Below are 18,725 nucleotides of genomic sequence, written 5' to 3'. Positions count from 1 at the left end.
ACAAGCACGCACGCACGCACGCACGTGCGTACAAGTTCCGTAAAGAAATGCATTAAATATAACATTTGTACTGGCAGACTGCCAAGAGGAAGAGAGGATTTTCTTGGTATCTGTATGACATACATACTTGAAGATTCGCATCGTGTTGGGCTACAAATATCCCTGTTACTGCGATTTTTAATATCTCTGTTCCTTTTCTCTCCATCACTCCCTCAACTATGTGACTTTCATTTCTGGACCCCTTTTCTCCCTCCCTCCATCCGTCTTTCCTTCCCCATTTGCCTTCTCTTCCCTCCCTTTTTCCTATCTAAATTCTCTAGTATTTTGTTACTTTCATGCATGGGACATACTTTCTGAGATTCTCTTTGCCTGTGACGGTGTTCCAGATATCTGAATCTGAATCACATTACTGACTTGCACTGTAAAGCCATACCCTGACCAATTACTTGCCTGAGGGCTTTGAGCATATGCTTTGCAGTTTGAGAATTCTCATTGTAGTCACTGAATATTGAAAATATCCCTTCCAAAACATCCCACTTTTTATAATTTCTCTAATTTCGTGATTATCATATAATTACATCAGTTCCCCCTCCCGCTTTCTCCCTCCAAGTCCTCCCGTGTAACCCTCTTTTTCAAATTCGTGTTGTTGTTGTTGTTTTCTCTATGTCATTACTTCCTTCCTGTTTACATTTACATCTACTCTGAACACTAGTTTACTATTTCTAACTGGAAAATTCTCCTTTTTTCTCAAAGTTTCAAACAGCACGTTAACTATAACAAAATTTAGTGTATTTTCATAATTACATTTTTTATAGTTTCTCCATTTCAGTAGTAATGTTTTGACAAATGAGGAATATTTAACATTGTGAAAAACAGTTCATTTTTTAAAAGATTCCTTGAACAAATAGCTATTATAAGGAGTAATTATTGGGAATGTTAGTAAAAATATTATCTAAAGTAGTTTAAATAAATCAGATCATTGAATCTTAGCATGTAACTATGACTAAGAGAACACAAACTAAATTTACCCATTTCAACCTGAATTATGCAGTTCTGTCACTTGTATAGTGTGCTCTCTGCTTATGTTAATATCATCAATGTCTTTATTTTTATTTTCAAACTTGACTTAAATCTTAAATACAATTTTCACACTTTTAAAATAAGACTGTTCTCCTCTTTGTTTAGTATATTTAATGAATAAAACACAAATTTGAAAAGCAGTATATCCTTCTTAAATTGGGCTTAAGCTGAAAAGTTAGCGATGTCTTATCCTTGATTCATCTCTCATATATAATACTAAAATTAATAAATAATTTTTGTATAAATATACCACATTTTCTCTATCCACTCTTCGGTTGAGGGGCATCTAGGTTGCTTCAAGTACTATTCAGCAGAAAAAAAAACAATGGAATCCTGAGACTTGCAGGCAAATGGATAACACTAGAAGAAACCAGTCTGAGTGAGGTAACACATGGTATGTATTCTCTGATATATGGATTTTAGACATAGATCTGGGGAGTGCCAGCCTACAATCCCATGGCCAGAGAGTGTGGGAAACAGAACCTTCATTCAGTGGCTGATGGAAGAAGAGGCAGACTCCCATGGCTAAGCACTGAGCTGAACTCAAGAAAGTCAGTAACAGAGAGGGAAGACTGATGACCAAAAGGATTAAGACTGGGCTGATTTAACCCCCAGAAACAGCTGACCAGACAAAGGTTAACTCTTGAATCCCAGGCACCAGCCTGGGAATCCAGCATGGGACCAATCAAGACCCCCTGAATGTGGGTGTCAGTGAGGAGGCCTAGGTAATCTATTGAGCCTTGGGCAGTAGTAGATCAGTACTCATCCCGGGTATACAAATGCACTTTGAACTCCCATCCAACAATGAGAGATGCACTTTCACCCTGAACTTTTGGGGGAGGGTCTAGGCCCTGCCCTATATGAAATGACAGACTATGGACAACCCCATGGAGGGCCTCACCCTCCCTGGGGAAATGAGGGGATAATGGGGGTGATGGAGGGTGGGCACAGCAGGAGGGGAGGGAAAGGGAGAGGGACCTGGAACTGACTTGTGAAGCAACCTTGTTTCTAATCTAAATTTAAACTTAAAAATAAATATAAATAAATAAATAAATAATTTTTGTAGTTCCCTTCATTTGCTCAATAATACCAATAAATGAAAACAACCAAATATGCACAATTACTTATTTGCTACATATCCTACTTTTGATAGCTACAGTTGGGAAACTGTATTTGATACCACATTTACAAATACTATTTAGTAAATTTGAAACAATAGTGAATTACTCAATGTTTGCTATTATTTTTAAAAGATCATTTGCAAAGTACAGCAAACAGAATCACAAAATTTTACAACTTCTAGTCCTTGCAATTTGAACTGCTGTCAGCTGAATGATTGTCATTTTTAGAGTACAAAAAATGGATAATGCTTAAAACACTTAACAAAACTTGCATATAATAACATGCTCATTAAATGAACAATGTAGTACTAAACAGAAATTTATTTTTCCCAAATATTAAACTAAAATAACTCTTTAACCAAACAGTAAATCATTATAATGGTTTAGGTTTAAGATGTGCAGTGGTGGCACACGCCTTTAATCCCAGCACTTGGGAGGCAGAGGTAGGTGGATCTTTGTAAGTTTGAGGCCAGTCTGGTCTACAGCCCCAGGACAGTAAGAGATACATAGAGAGATCCTGTCTCAAAAAACAAAAATAAATAATGATTTATAATTAAGCTTCACTTATCATGAGATTGTTATCATGAGCTATCTTTCTTAGCTTAATTCTAATGTGAACTTCCATGGACCTGCTATAACACAAACCATCAGCTTTGCAACTCACCTCCTGACACTGAATTTCAGGATTGTTGCACTGGCCTATAAACCCCACTGTCAGAAGGAGGCATGGAAGTGGTGCCACTGTGATGATTAATGAGGAGTGTGAGTGTAAGGGTCAGGCACTGATATGCTCCTTAACTAGTGTGGCTGGTGGAGAATCACTTCACATCGTTTCTTTACGCCCCATTCACATTTTCATAATTGCATACACCAGGATTCTCTAATTCCAGAAGGTACAAATTGGTTTAAATGTGAAGTAGAAATGGCTCAAGGATGTGGAAAAATGGTCGTTTGGAGATAGACATTCATTTTCTACCACAGTGCATAATCCTAAGGATCACAGAAATCTTGCTCCTTTGTCATGTTTTAGGGGTATATGAGTTTCTGCACGTTCATAACTGTCATTATTTAATCACTTCATTCCTCTTTAAGCTGTAATTATTACTTGGTCCTTTTTTTCTATTGACTTGATTATTCAACATCCTAACTAAAGAGAAAATCCTGATATTTTGGGGATTTTTTTCTGGAAATAATTATTTCCATTAACTTCCTTTTAAAGATTCAGATGTATTTTTTCTACAATCATCACACAATTTTGTTGTTTCATAAAATCTGTTACACTTAATAATGAAGAAACTGAAACTAAAAAGAATGGGAAGGAGTTTCTATACTGAAATTTAGAAACTTACTTCTTAGTTTCCTCATGGCTGAATTTACTTCTTGATTTCTCAAAGTATATATTACTGGGTTCAGAATGGGAGTGAAGATGGTATAAAAAACAGACAGGATCTTTTCTATCACAAAGCTGTTTTGTGGCCACATATAGATGAAGATACATGGTCCAAAGAACATGAAGACAACAATGAAATGGGCTGTACAGGTGGAAAGGGCCTTCGATGATCCTCTGGAAGAATGATGCTTTATTGTGACCAGCACGATAACATATGAATTAAATAAGAGAATAAAGCAAGACAATGCAATAATGCCGCTTGTTGAAATCATAAAGAGACCAAGAACATAAGTATCCACACAAGCCAACTGGAATACCACAGGAAGGTCACAGAAAAAGCTGTCTATCTGATTGGGACCACAGAATGGTAATGTCAGGGCAAATATGACCTGGCTCATTGAATGCATGACTCCCACAATCCATGAAGACAACACAAATGCAACACACACCTGGGTACTAATGATGGAAGCATAGCGCAGGGGTTTACAAATTGCAATGTACCTGTCAAAAGACATAGCCATTAGTAAAATTATCTCAGTGCCAGTGAACAGGTGGAGGAAGAATATCTGGGAGATGCATCCACCAAAAGAGATTGTTTTATGGTCAGTGAGATAGTCTATGATCATCTTGGGAGTGGCAAAAGAAGCAAGAGACATATCAATAATAGAAAGGTTGGTAAGCAGGAAATACATAGCAGAGTGCAGGTGAGAGTCGGATATGACAACGACAAGTATGATGCCATTACTCACCATTGTTGCCACATAAAAGAGGGAAAACACTATAAAGAAAAATATCCGTAGTTCCCAGGAGTTAGAGAGTCCCAGCAAAACAAATTCAGTCACAACAGACTTGTTAGCCATATTCATAGGTAGAAGCCTGCACATATACAAAAATATGTGTAAGTAAATATAATACAAATTGTCACTATCCTTTTTCTACATCTTATTTAATATGTTGACTTGAGAGAATGTGAGGAAACAAATACTCTTTAAATAAATGTACTGAAAATGGCACTGTTTCTGGCACTACATGCCAGTTAAATGCAAATAATATGGACATATGTACTACATATTTTTCCATCTGTTTATCCACATAATCTTAATGATTATGGCCTATGCTCTATAACAACTCCTTTCAAACTGACAACGTACTAAACATATGCATAGAAACACACATTTGTATACAAATATACAGTGAGTCATTACAAATAGTTATAAGACTATCCTTACCCAAAAATCAAATAAAAATGTATCACACGTGAGGGATCTTAAGTAACATAATAGCACTTCATAGAACACTTTCAGAAAAATTATAAATTTCTTAAGAACTGTTTATATTATTTATAAATATGAATTTCCTAGTTGATTGTCAGGAGACACACTTAGAAAGCTATTTTCACTGATACTGACGAAAAATGCTGTCCTATTTACAAGGACAATGTCCTACTTACAAACACAACCAACGGAAGGGCAATACCCTCTCTAGTCATTGGAAAACAATTACCTTCTTTTCTTCTCACAGTTTCACTCTTACTAAATTACAAGTTTGCTCCTCCTAAAGATATATGCAAGTCTATAGTTTAAATTTTACTTTTTGCTCCTAAGATACATCACATAAATTTCTAGAGGAGAGTCAAAAAATGAACACATCTCTGTCATCAAATTTGTTAACAAATTCTTTCTGTTTGAGTTCTCCTATGGTATATGCCAACATGCATGAGCTATTTTATGATGGGATGGAAAATGACCAGCAATTAAGTCTGTCAGAAGTGTTTTATAATAAAATATCACTTACTAAATCTAGGGCAGAATCCAGGCTTTTGAATTACTGAAGATTAAGTAAGTTTCTTTCTGAGTTCCCTAGGAGGCAATTTCAAAAATAAAGGAGTGACCTTGCTGAACCATTAGTCATTTAGAAACTGTAGATTAAACAAGTATTGTAGGGAACTGGAAATTGACCAAGAAATCATCTTGCAATGGGATTTATTAAAAAACAAAGCAATACAGCATTAGTGAGCTCACAAAGAGAATTAAATAATCTTATGGGATTTTACAAAAGTTGTTTTCACTTGGACCTAAGTGATTTGGGGGCAGAATGGAAAATGTAACAGACATCATTTCAAAAGACAGTTGGAAATATCAAACCAACTAACCACAATTCTCGGTTATTTAACCCTCTATGGAAGTACTAGAGAAAAAAATCAAGAACGCTGACCACTACTTTAAGCAATCTAGAGTTCTTTGGAGATTTCAAACATGAAAAAGTAAAATAAATTTGAAAATGCAATGAAACATATCCCACATGGTTAACCATTTTCCAGGAATAATGAGAGAAATGGACCTCAGTCAACAAAAATATCTTGTAATGTGCCAACTATTTTCAAATTGTAGGAAGTGTTCATACAATCGAAAGCAGTATTTCATGTGTGGACTCACCAAGTAGCTCTCGAAAAGAAATTTAAGGTAGGTAGTTATTAATTAAATAAATATAATGGGTAGATTTGACTCAGGTATTAATGTGAATGTGATCATTAATAAAATGAGAACTACTGACTATTGTTCTGAATAATTTCACTTATCAAGTGATAGTCCCTGCAGTAGACTGAATTTATTAAAATAAAAATTGGCAAGATGTGAAGATGGTTCAGTTATACAAGAATAAAGACAAAACGTTAAGAATTCACTTAAATATGGGCATAGTGGCACTTATTTTCTTACTTGCAATCCCATTATTGGGAAGACAGAGGCAGAAAGGTTCCTAGCACTTTCTGGCTAGCCAGTCTGGCTGAAATGGTGAGGTACGCATTCAACAAGAGACCCAAGGATGACATCAATGCTGATTTCTATCTGACTTCCATACATAGGCATACATGGTACATACAACTACACACATGTATTACACACATAAAATGCCCACATGCTTACAACACACACACACATATGAATAAATGAGTGAATATAAAAATCAAAACAAAATTTGGCTACTGTTTTGTATGTGGTCCCTTCCATTGGGGATTTGGCTGTGCCACGGAGAAGTACAGCCTCCACTGCATTTATCAAATGTTTAGATACATGGCTTAGTTTGCTCTACGTAATTTGAACAGAAATGACAACTATGTGGGCAGTCTGTCTCTTCAGCATGATTCCCTTCTATCTCCTTGGTCCCAGTGCAAGTAGAATTAATACAAAGAAAGAAGGGTGGTAACTATGCCAATAAGCATTAAGATAAAATATCACTAGGCTGACATTGTGACTGTAGTTGTTTCATCTGTTGAACACCATGAAGATCATTAAGTTCAAGAGGCTTTAGATAGAGGCAAACTCAATGAAATTTACATGGAAGTGAAAAGGATCTAAAGGTACAAAACGAGTATTTAGAATATTTTGTGTTCTCATTCTTTCTACTTACAACCCTTAATATAAAACAAGAGTAATCAATATCCCTACTGTTTCCTAATACTATAAAAGCTGATAAAGCATGTTTTATTTTATTTTTCTTCTATTTTCAAGACATTACTACATCATTTTTTCTTCCCATTCCCCCTTCCAAATCCTTTCATGTGCCCTTCCTAGCTCTCTTTCAAATTCATGGTTTCTTTTCCCATTAATTATTGTTACACGCATTTATGTATGTGTATGTGTATATGCATTCCCACTCTATTTTCCTAAGTGTAACCTGTACATTATGCATGTATGTATGTGTGTGTGTGTGTGTGTGTGTATGCATATTTGAACTGTTCCTGAGCCTTAGGTGTGGGACTTGTTTTGCACCTGTAGCCATAGGGACTGGTCTGCATTTTCATAGGTTGCAGTATTCTGTAGTGGTCTATTACAGAGAGAAGTTTCCTTGATGAGAGGTGAGGTCTACACATATCTTCGGGTATACGGACAAATATTTAGATTGTTGTCATAGATTGTGCTGTTTTAATAAAGCAGTGGTTGTAAGTCCTTATCTAAGATCCAAGACTTCACTAACCCTGGATAGTTGGCTATGTTTTTAGTACCAAGCATGATGTTTCTCATGTTGAGAGGGTCTTAAGTCCAATTAGAGAGCTGATGGTCTAGACAGCACCCTCTGTAAGCCAATTTTGTCTGTCTGGCCTCTTTCTGACAGAATGTCTTAGCGGCAGATCCATAGCCCACACCAGTTCTTTGTTCTACTGAGGGCTTAAGCCTCTGAGGAACTCACAAGCCTGGGCAGCATTATCCCACAAATTCACATTGTTAGCTGAACAGGGAAGAAATTTACAGGCTGTTTTACTTACAGGCCGCTCTCTTAATAACCATGCCATGTTTCTCTTTTTGTGACTGGGTTACCTCACTCAGGATGGTTTCTTCTAGTGTCATCCATTTGCCTGCGAATCTCACGATTCCATTATTTTTTTCTGCTGAATAGTACTCCATTGTGTAGATGTACCACATTTTCTCTATCCATTCTTCGGGTGAGGGACATCTAGGTTGCTTCCAAGTTCTGGCTATTACAAATAAAGCTGCTATGAACATAGTGGAACAGACATCTTTGTTATATGAATGGGCATCTTTTGGATATATGCCTAAGAGTGCAGTTGCTGGGTCTTGTGGTAGGTTTATTCCCATTTTTCTGAGGAATCTCCATACTGCTTTCCAAAGTGGCTGAACCAGTTGGCACTCCCACCAGCAATGGAGGAGTGTCCCCCTTTCACCACATCCTCTCCAGCATAAATTGTCATTGGTGTTTTTGATTTTAGCCATTCTGACAGGAGTGAGATGGTATCTCAGAGTTGCTTTGATTTGCATTTCCCGGATGGCTAAGGATGTTGAGCACTTTCTCAAGTGCCTCTCAGCCATTTTAGACTCCTCTATTGAAAACTCTCTATTTAGTTCTGCAGCCCACTTCTTAATTGGGTCCTTTGCTGTTTTGGAGACTTGCTTCTTGAGTTCTTTGTAAATTTTGGAGATCAACCCTCTGTCAGATGTGGGATTAGTGAATATTTTTTCCCATTCTGTGGGCTGCCTTTTTGTCTTGCTGACTGTGTCCTTTGCCTTACAGAAGCTTCTCAGTTTCAGTAGGTCCCATTTATTAATTGTTGATCTCACTGTCTGTGCTACTGGTGTTATGTTCAGGAAGCTGTCTCCTGTACCAATTCTTTCAAGGGTACCACCCACTTTCTCTTCTAAGAGGTTCAGTGTGGCTGGATTTATGTTGAGGTCTTTGATCCATTTGGACTTAAGTTTTGTGCATGGCGATAAACATGGATCGATCCGCATTTTTCTACATGCCAGTCTCCAATTATGCCAGCACCATTTGTTGAAGATGCTTTCTTTATTCCATTGTATATTTTTAGCTTCTTTGTCAAAGATCAGATGTTCGTATGTGTGTGGGTTAATACCCGGATTTTCAATTCTATTCCATTGGTCTGCCTGTCTATTTTTGTGCCAATACCAAGCTGTTTTCAGGACTATAGCTCTATAATAGAGCTTGAGGTCAGGGATAGTGATGCCTCCGGACGTTGCCTTGTTGAACAGGGTTGTTTTGGCTATCCTGGGTCCTTTGTTTTTCCATACAAAATTGATTATTGTTCTTTCAAGGTCTGTGAAGAATTGTGCTGGGATTTTAATGGGGATAGCATTGAATCTGTAGATTGCTTTTGGCAGGATTGTCATTTTTACTACATTGATCCTACCTATCCAAGAGCATGGGAGATCTTTCCATTTTCTGAGGGCTTCTTTAATTTCTTTCTTTAAAGATTCAAAGTTCTTACGATACAGGTCTTTCACTTGTTTGGTTAGCGTTACCCCAAGGTATTTTATGTTGTTTGTGGCAATTGTAAAGGGTGATGTTTCTCTGATTTCTCTTTCAGCCCTTTTATCATCTGTATATAGTAGGGCTACTGACTTTCTTGAGTTGATCTTGTAACCTGCCACTTTGATGAAGGTGTTAATCAGCTGTAAGAGTTCCCTGGTAGAGTTCTTTGGGTCATTGATGTAAACTATCATATCGTCTGCAAACAGTGAAAGTTTGACTTCTTCCTTCCCAATTTGTATCCCCTTGATCCCCCTTTGTTGTCGTATGGCTATAGCTAGAACTTCAAGTACCATGTTGAAAAGGTATGGAGAGAGTGGACAGCCTTGTTTTGTTCCTGATTTTAGAGGAATTGCGTTGAGTTTCTGTCCATTTAGTTTGATGTTGGCTGTTGGTTTACTGTATATGGCTTTTATTATGTTTAAGTATGTCCCTGTTATCCCAGATCTCTCCAAGACCTTTATCATGAAGGGGTGTTGGATTTTGTCAAAGGCTTTTTCAGCATCTAGTGAGATGATCATGTGATTTTTGTTTTTCAGCTTGTTTATATGGTGGATTACGTTGATGGATTTTCGTATGTTGAACCATCCCTGCATCCCTGGGATGAAACCTACTTGATCGTGGTGAATGATTGTTTTGATGTGTTCTTGGATCCGATTTGCCAGTATTTTATTGAGTATTTTTGCATCAATGTTCATGAGGGATATTGGTCTGAAGTTCTCTTTCTTGGTTGTATCTTTGTGTGGCTTGGGGATCAAGGTTATTGAAGCCTCATAGAAAGAGTTTGGCAAAGACCCTTCTGCTTCTATTGTGTGGAACACTTTGAGAAGAATTGGTATAAGCTGTTCTTTGAATTTGTGGTAGAATTCTGCACTGAGGCCATCTGGACCTGGACTTTTTTTGGTTGGGAGACTTTTGATGACAGCTTCTATTTCCATAGGGGTTATAGGTCTATTTAAATTGCTTATCTGTTCTTGATTTAGTTTTGGCAAATGATAGCTGTCCAGGAAGTCATCCATTTCCTTTAAATTTTCGAATTTTGTGGAGTACAGGTTTTCAAAGTATGACCTAATGATTCTCTGGATTTCCTCAGAGTCTGTTGTTATGTCCCCCTTTTCATTTCTGATTTTGTTAATTTGCGTGTTCACTCTCTGCTGTTTGGTAAGTTTGGACAAAGGTTTGTCTATCTTGTTGATTTTCTCAAAGAACCAACTCTTCGTTGCATTGATTCTTTGTATTGTTTTCCTGGTTTCTACTTTGTTGATTTCAGCCCTCAATTTGATTATTTCCTGGCGTCTACTCCTCCTGGGGGAGTTTGCTTCTTTGTGTTCTAGAGCTTTTAGCTGTGATGTTAATTCTCTGGTATAACTGTTTTCCTGTTTCTTCATGTGAGCACTTAGTGCTATGAACTTCCCCGTAGCACTGCTTTCAAAGTGTCCCATAGGTTTGGGTATGTTGTGTCTTCATTCTCATTGAATTCGAGGAAGTCTTTAATTTCTTTTTTTATTTCCTCTTTGACCCAGGAATGGTGCAGTTGAGCATTATTCAATTTCCATGAGTTTGTAGGTTTTCTGCAATTTGTGTTGTTGTTGAATTCTAATTTTAAGGCATGGTGGTCTGATAAGATGCATGGAGTTATTCCAATTTTTTTGTAGCTGCTGAGGTTTGATATGTTGCCAAGTACGTGGTCGATTTTTGAGAAGGTTCCATGTGGTGGTGAGAAGAAGGTATATTCTTTTTTATGTGGATGAAATGTTCTATAGATATCTGTTAATCCCAGTTGGGTCATTACTTCTATTAGACCCTTTGCTTCTTTGTTGAGTTCCTGTCTGGTATTCTTGTCTAGTGGTGAGAGTGGTGTGTTGAAATCTCCCACTATAACTGTGTGGGGCTTTAGATGAGATTTAAGTTCTAATAATGTTTCTTTAACGAATGTGGATGCCTTTGTATTGGGGGCATAGATGTTCAGGATAGACACTTCGTCTTGGTGGGTTTCACCTGTGATGAGTATGTAATGACCTCCTTCATCTCTTTTGATTGATTTTATTTTAAAGTCTAGTTTGTTAGATATTAGGATTGCTACCCCTGCTTGTTTCTTGGGTCCATTTGATTGAAAAATTTTTTCCCAACCTTTAACTCTCAAGTAATGTCTGTCTTTGAGGGTGAGGTGTGTTTCTTGTATGCAGCAGAAGGAAGGGTTCTGTCTTCGAATCCATTCTGCTAGTCTGTGTCTTTTTATGGGTGAGTTAAGGCCGTTAATATTGAGGGATATTAATGACCATTGATTGCTCATCCTTCTTCGATTTGCGATGGTTGTTGTTGGTGGAATTATGGGTGGAATTTCGCCCCTTTGTTCTTTTGGCTGTTGGTAGAGAGGGATTCTCTAATGCTTATGTTTTTCTGGTTGTAGTTAGCTTCCTTGGGTTGGAGTTTTCCTTCCAAAATTTTCTGTAGGGCTGGGTTAGTGGACACATATTGGTTGAATCTAGTTTTGTCATGGAATATCTTGTTTTCTCCGTCTATAGTGATTGAGAGCTTTGCCGGGTATAGTAGTCTGGGCTGGCATCCATGGTCTCTTAGTGTAGGTAGAATATCTATCCAGGACCTTCTGGCTTTCAGAGTTTCCATGGAGAAATCAGGTGTAATTCTGATAGGTCTGCCTTTATATGTTACTTGACCTTTTTCCTTAGCTGCTCTTAATATTCTTTCTTTATTCTGTATGTTCGGGGTCTTGATTATTATGTGGCGAGGGATTTTTTTTGTGGTCCACTCTATTTGGTGTTCTGTAGGCTTCTTGTACCTTCATTGGCATGTCTTTCTTAAGGTTGGGAAAGTTTTCTTCTATGATTTTGTTGAATATGCCTTCTGCCCCTTTGAGGTGGATTTCTTCTCCTTCTTCTATACCTATTATTCTTAGGTTTGGTCGTTTCATGGTGTCCCATAATTCCTGGATGTTTTGTGTTAAGGATTTGTTGGATTTAAGGTTTTCTTTGGTTGATAAATCCATTTCTCCTAATGTATCTTCAACACTTAAGATTCTCTCTTCCATCTCTTCTATTCTGTTGGTAATGCTTGTATTGGTAGTGCCTGACTGTTTGTCCAGCTTTTCTATTTTCTGCCTTTCTTCAGATTGTGTTTTTTTAGTGTCTCTATTTCAGTTTTCAACCCTTGCAGCGTTTGCATTGCTTCTTGCAATTTTCTGTTTATCTGTTCGTCCGTTTGTTGCCTTTTATGAATTTTTTGGTTTGTTCTTTCTTCCATTTCTTGCATTTTTTGGTTTGCTTTTTGTTCCATTTCTTGGATTTTGTGCTTTGTTTCTTCTTCCATTTCCTGCCTTTTTTGGTTTGTTTCCTCCTCCATTTTTTCATTTTTTGCTTTGTTTTTTCTACCATTTCTTGCATTTTTTGCTTTGTTTCTTCTTCCATTTCCTGCCTTATTTGGTATGTTTCTTCTTCTAATTCTTGCATTTTTTGCTTTGCTTTTTCTTCCATTTCTTGCATTTTTTGCTTCATTTCTTCTTCCATTTCGTGCCTTTTTTGGTTTGTTTTTTCTTCCAATTCTTGCATTTTTTGGTTTGTTTTTTCTTCCATTTCTTGCATTTTTTGGTTTGTTTTTTCTTCCATTTCTTTGAGGGATTTTCCAATATCCTCTTTTAGGGCCTCTATCATTTTCATGAAAGTGCTTTTAAGGTCGTTCTCTTCTGCTTCCTTCGCGTTGGAATATTGGGGTCTTGCTGGTGTGGAGTCTCTAGAATCTGGCGGTGTCATATTTGTTTTTCTGTTGCTGACTGTGTTTTTGTATTGTCTCTTTCCCATCTCTTCTTTTAGTGGGTGCAGAAAGAGCCCCTTCCTGGTCTGGGGACCAGAGTTCCCTTTTGGTGGGTGCTAGTAAGTCCAGTAATCTGGTGGTTCTTCTATGCCTTGTCCATATGCTGGTCCGTGGGTAGAGAAGAAGAACAGGAATCTGGGGCGCTTAGCCTCCTACCTGGTCCCCTGGACCCTATGCTGGGTCCTGTTGTACCTGATCCGGAACAGCTACTCCCCTGGTCTCCCTGGCTCCTGTAGTTTCCTGGTCTCTTCGATGGGAGAGAAGATCTGGAGTCTGGGGTGCTTGGCTCCCGCCGGGATTGGGAGCTCTGTGCAGTTCCCAGGCGATCTGCAGGCTCTGGAACACAGGCCGGGAAGCTGGCCTGTTTACCTGATGCTCCCGCCGGGATTGGGAGCTCTGTGCAGTTCCCAGGCGATCTGCAGGCTCTGGAACACAGGCCGGGAAGCTGGCCTGTTTACCTGATGATGCCAGAGGGACAGCTACTTCCCTGTGCGCCCAGCCTCCTCTCCTTTCCTGGAATCGTTGGTGGGAGAGAAGATCTGGAGTCTGGGGTGCTTGGCTCCCGCCGGGATTGGGAGCTCTGTGCAGTTCCCAGGCGATCTGCAGGCTCTGGAACACAGGCCTGGAAGCTGGCCTGTTTACCTGATGCTCCCGCCGGGATTGGGAGCTCTGTGCAGTTCCCAGGCGATCTGCAGGCTCTGGAACACAGGCCGGGAAGCTGGCCTGTTTACCTGATGCTCCGCCAGGATGGGACAGCTACTGTGCAGTTCCCAGGCGATCTGCAGGCTCTGGAACACAGGCCGGGAAGCTGGCCTGTTTACCTGATGATGCCAGAGGGACAGCTACTCGAAAGTTGTTTTAATTAAGGCAGTTGTCTAAAACGGTTTCCACACACGAGAATAACTAAAGCCCTATGAATAATCCCATTTTTATAGCCATATTGTTCTTAAGTTGAACTTGAAAATTGAAAGCCAGACAAGGAAAACTTAAATTTGTCTAAGGATAATGAAGTAGTTATCCAGCAGATGGCGCTCTAAGAGCAGGAGAGTCTGAGGAAACTCGGACATTCCTAACTACCACCAAATCCAGCAACTCAAGGCACTAGCTCACTGAGAATTTGATGGATCTATTTCTATTATCTTAAATATTCCCACCTATATATTATCACACATGAGATATACCACATATTTGTGAATCTGTATATTGTGAAACTTAATATAAACTTTCAGTATGAATAGCAGACATATACATATACCCATATATATATATATATATATATATATATATATATATGATTACCAAGCTTCCTAATGTAATAACCCCGAGAACTCACCATTGTACTAAGAGTTAGAATGCAGTTAATATTCTTGTATGAGGGCTGAAATGATGACAGAGAGGTGAAGAGACCACAGTGTTCTTACAGAGGTCTAAGTTCAGACCCTAGCACCCACATTAGGTAACTCACAACCACCTTTAACTTCAGACCCAGAGGGACCTAGCCTCTGTAGTCAAGACATCTATGCTCACATGCACATATTTATACACTAACACACACGAACATACACTAAAAATAAATTATAATTATACACATATACACATAAACAAAAATAAATAAATAAATAAATATTTTTAAAGGGCTTTAAAACACGTCCATCCTTATGATACCTTCCTGATTTATGTCTCTTGCCATCCACTGTTTTGGCTCTGTCCTCTCCTCCGACAACATAAAGTATAAATAGTTTATATACATGTTCATTGATTTATTTGCCCCCTAGTTCTTCCTGAATCTCAGCGCTTCCTGCCAGGATTGTATTTCTTTCTCTGGTAGTAGAGTTCATTTTACAAAGTTTGTTTTTATTACTTCATTCTCAGAAGCATGGAAACATAATTCTCGGCTATCCACTTCTCTCCAGCACTTTGATGATGGCATTCTGTCTTCCAGTTTATGCTTCCAGTACTCTTCTGTGATGGCCATTCTCTGTCTGCTTTTCTTTGGAAGTGATCAGTCTTCTACTTCTGAATTTATCCCTTCTAATTAGGGTTTTAAGAATCTCCCTTTCTCCTCCTCACTCTTTCCCATGCCATCTGCTTGGTCATTGTTAGAGTCCCCTGTTACTTCTTTGTGTTTGTGACTTCATTTCTCTGCACATGGTGATTTCACATTATGTGTCTGACAGTTGTGGTCCCAACAATCACTCAGTTGTCTTTTCTGCTCTCCTCAGTTCTGGTGAACTGTCTCCTTGTTGTCTCCTTGACCCTTGTTACAAGTCGTTGGTTTGTTTAATTCTAATGTATTAAGAAGCCTGTGGGTTTCTACTGGGAATCGTTTTATCCAGAAAGAATCTACATTTTTGTCCTCAAAACCAAGCTACAGTATGCTTCTTAAAGACTTTTCTGTCCACTTAGAAACCCATTTACCCAGCTCTTAGTCATCTTGCTATGTGAAAGCCTGTCAAGTCTTCTGTCAAATGCTGAAGTCCAATACCTTTAAGAATAAACTCTAGTCTATTCCTTTGAGGCAGTCCCAACAAACTGAGTAAGAGATTCTTTTGCTTTCTCAAGTTTCAGATAGTTATAAGAACATCTGCTATCTGTGGCATCTTTCAAAATTAGGTAAACACTCATGGGGTGGTGAGATGGCTCAGTGACTACAAGCACCTGCTGACAACCACGCTTCATGATGTGAGTTCGAATCCTGGGCCCCACGAGATGAAAGGAGAGAATGGAGTCCCAAAGTCATCTTACCTTCACACGCGCATCACACACGCACGCACACACACACTCAACCCCCACACACATCCCTAAAATTATTATACAAAATATTAAATTCAAGTAATACTACATATAAAACGTTGCCTTTATTAAAACCTTATGTTCACTTCAGTCTGATCTTCTGAATGCCAAATAAACATAATTACTGAAGCATCCCATATTTGTATGCATAACTTTATTGAAAGTATTAAATTTCAAACTTCCTACTAAATGTGCAACAGCAAATATAACTTAAAATTTCCTGAAAAGTAGTCCTTAACACCGTTTAGAAGTAACATGGCTGAGAAAAATTTTGAGGCAAGATAATTAGTCTTCTTCAAATAGTGGTTGATGATATTTTAATATTTATTTTACCTCATTTAATTTTTCTTTCTTTAAATCTAATAGTTTTGCTCTTGATCACATCTGTTTCCCTTGTTTGTGTCTAAATGTGTGAATCCCTTACAACAATAGTGATAAGTTCTAGACTGTAACTTCTACTTGTTATACAATTTGCTCTTGATTCAGATAACAGCCTCTTGTGAATGTCTCTTCGGAAACAGGAATAGAAAACCATTCTTTTTGTAGCTACTCTGTTTAGAGGCAATGAAGCTGCATTAGCCTTGTATCTATACATTGTGAGCCATCCAATTTCAGATCTTTTATTTCAGCAACTTAGTTACCATAAAAGAATATTTTCTTCAACTGAATGAATAAAACCTGTGTATAAAACTCCACATTTATGCAAAAGATAAATTACAGATTGGATAGGCAGATTATTGGCTGCAAAATTCCAATTTAATTAGATTTTTTTTCTTCAAACTCTAAAAGTGGTCAACTTTTCCATAATGAGGGGTACATACTATTTTTGTGGAGATATGTTTTCCTTATTATACCTGTGAGTCTTTACTTTTTTTTTGAGACACGGTTACTCTGTAGCTTTGGAGTCTGTCCTGGATCTCACTCTATAGACCAGGCTGGCCTGATTCTACCTCCCAAGTCCTGGGATTAAAGACATGTGCCACCAAAACCTTCACTTTTTGAAAACAGAATTTGTCATATCCTTCACTGAGCCCAACCCTAAGAATCAATCACTGCATCTTCCTGGAAACATCCCCTCAATTATGTACCCTTTATGAAGCCTGAACAAACTTTTTTGTAAAGTTGCACTAGGCATATAGATCAAAAGACTATGATATCAACTTTCAAAGGAAAGTTCATCTATGCCCTGTTGTAAATACTGGGGAAGGTGGCATAGGGGAGATGACACTTTATAAGTTGACTCTGGCCAGTGCTAGAGACTGATGCCCTGTGCCCCGCCCTTTTCTCACTTTTCTAATGCTACTTAAAGAATAGCTTAGGAATACTCTGGCTTAATAGAGTGCAAGCGTCACGAGAGAGTCTTCTGAGGATGTGAAATGATGTGTGGCCCCCCCAGGGGCATCCATGGATCCTAAGAAAATTCTAGAAGACTGTGATTGGGAACCTTCACCTCATTCGCACTGTTTTAAATGCTCAATTTTGGGTCAAAACCCCCAGTGGGCTTGAGTAGTCACACATGCATCAAGAGAAGGCAAACACGACAGTCATTATGAAGACAAGCACCTAATCTTGGCTTTACACAACAATAGCACTGATAGGCCACTGTGCACATGGCTAGACAGGAAGATCTGAGCCTGCTTCTAAGCAAGATGGAAAGATGCCAACTGAGACATCATACGCTGACTTTCTCTGTATAGGAGAGCAGATTCATTCGGAGTGTGCAGAGCATAAACATAAAACTGGGGCTGGGGCGGGGAGTCGCCTGTAATCCCAGCCCTCAGGAAGCTGAGGCAGAAGGATCCTAAGTATGGGTCCAACCCGGGCTACACTGCAGGATTCTGCCTACAAATTAAATAATTATTTACAACAGATAAAAATCTGGATTGATGGCTACCACACACAAACCAGAATGTCCCACATCATAGTGAAAAGGCTGGGCTTTTCTTAGATTTGGTGCCACTAAGCTCAGATTTCCCTCCTGACAAAACAGACCATTCGTCTGGACCAGAAGTGCTGTGCTCTCCGGCAACACATCACACTTCCTGCTGTCTTCCTGTCTTCATATTGCTGCTACTATGTCATATACCTGCCACCCAGATAGTGACTGCATAGGGAGATGTACTTCATTGTAATACATGATAAATCATATGTAGTTTTAGGAGATGAGGTCATCGATCATGAAACTAAGCCATATTATACATTAATTCCATGTATAAATGTACACTAAGAATATTACATGTACCATCACATTTACTCCTCACAATCCAGGTAGAAATATCAATGTCCTTGTCTTACATACAGGAAACTGAGGCTTAAAGATGGCAAAGACTTTGATAAAAATTCATTGTGGTTTCCTGGTGGATCCAGGAATTGCACTCAAGAGAGTCCATTGGAAACCAGAAGCAGGGGAGTTTTCCCAATCTTTTCTGTCACTCATTGTTTAAGCTGGCTGGTCCAAGAGGCTTCACAGGGGAGGGTTTGATCTGAACTAATTCTGTCTCTTTCTCCCCCTCTTAATTTTAATTTCATTGCTCTGTTTTTGGAATTATATGTATTTCTAGTGGTTATTCCCCTACAATATGCCAACCTTAATATTCTATAGGTGAGAATATTGTTAAAACGTGTAGAAACAAATCAGGATTTGTCTTGGTTAGTACTGACTGTCAACTTGATACATCCTCAAGTCATCTTGGAGAAACTGCCTAGAGTAGACTGATCTGTGGGAAACTGTC

The 18,725-nt window shown here is 38.5% G+C and overlaps 2 protein-coding genes across 2 annotated transcripts in view; both read right to left on the bottom strand.

Moving 5' to 3' along the window:
- Positions 1 to 3,550: 3,550 nt before the first annotated feature.
- Positions 3,551 to 4,343, bottom strand: LOC121138117 (olfactory receptor 4K2; the record flags this gene model as incomplete). Its single annotated transcript, XM_040740930.1, has 1 exon — positions 3,551 to 4,343. A coding segment is annotated over exon 1 (793 nt), but the record flags the coding sequence as incomplete, so codon positions are not given.
- The window catches only part of LOC121138116 (armadillo-like helical domain-containing protein 4), a 28,730-nt gene continuing 14,340 nt past the window's right edge, over positions 4,336 to 18,725 (bottom strand). Inside the window, exon 4 of the mRNA XM_040740929.1 lies at positions 4,336 to 4,467. Coding sequence (XP_040596863.1) covers positions 4,454 to 4,467 — 14 coding nt within the window. The 3' untranslated portion in view covers positions 4,336 to 4,453. The remainder of the gene's footprint in view (positions 4,468 to 18,725) is intronic.

Source organism: Mesocricetus auratus, unplaced genomic scaffold, assembly GCF_017639785.1.
Source record: "Mesocricetus auratus isolate SY011 unplaced genomic scaffold, BCM_Maur_2.0 contig_7743_pilon_obj, whole genome shotgun sequence".
Lineage (NCBI taxonomy): Eukaryota > Metazoa > Chordata > Mammalia > Rodentia > Cricetidae > Mesocricetus > Mesocricetus auratus.
This window is presented reverse-complemented; position numbering and strand designations above follow the sequence as displayed.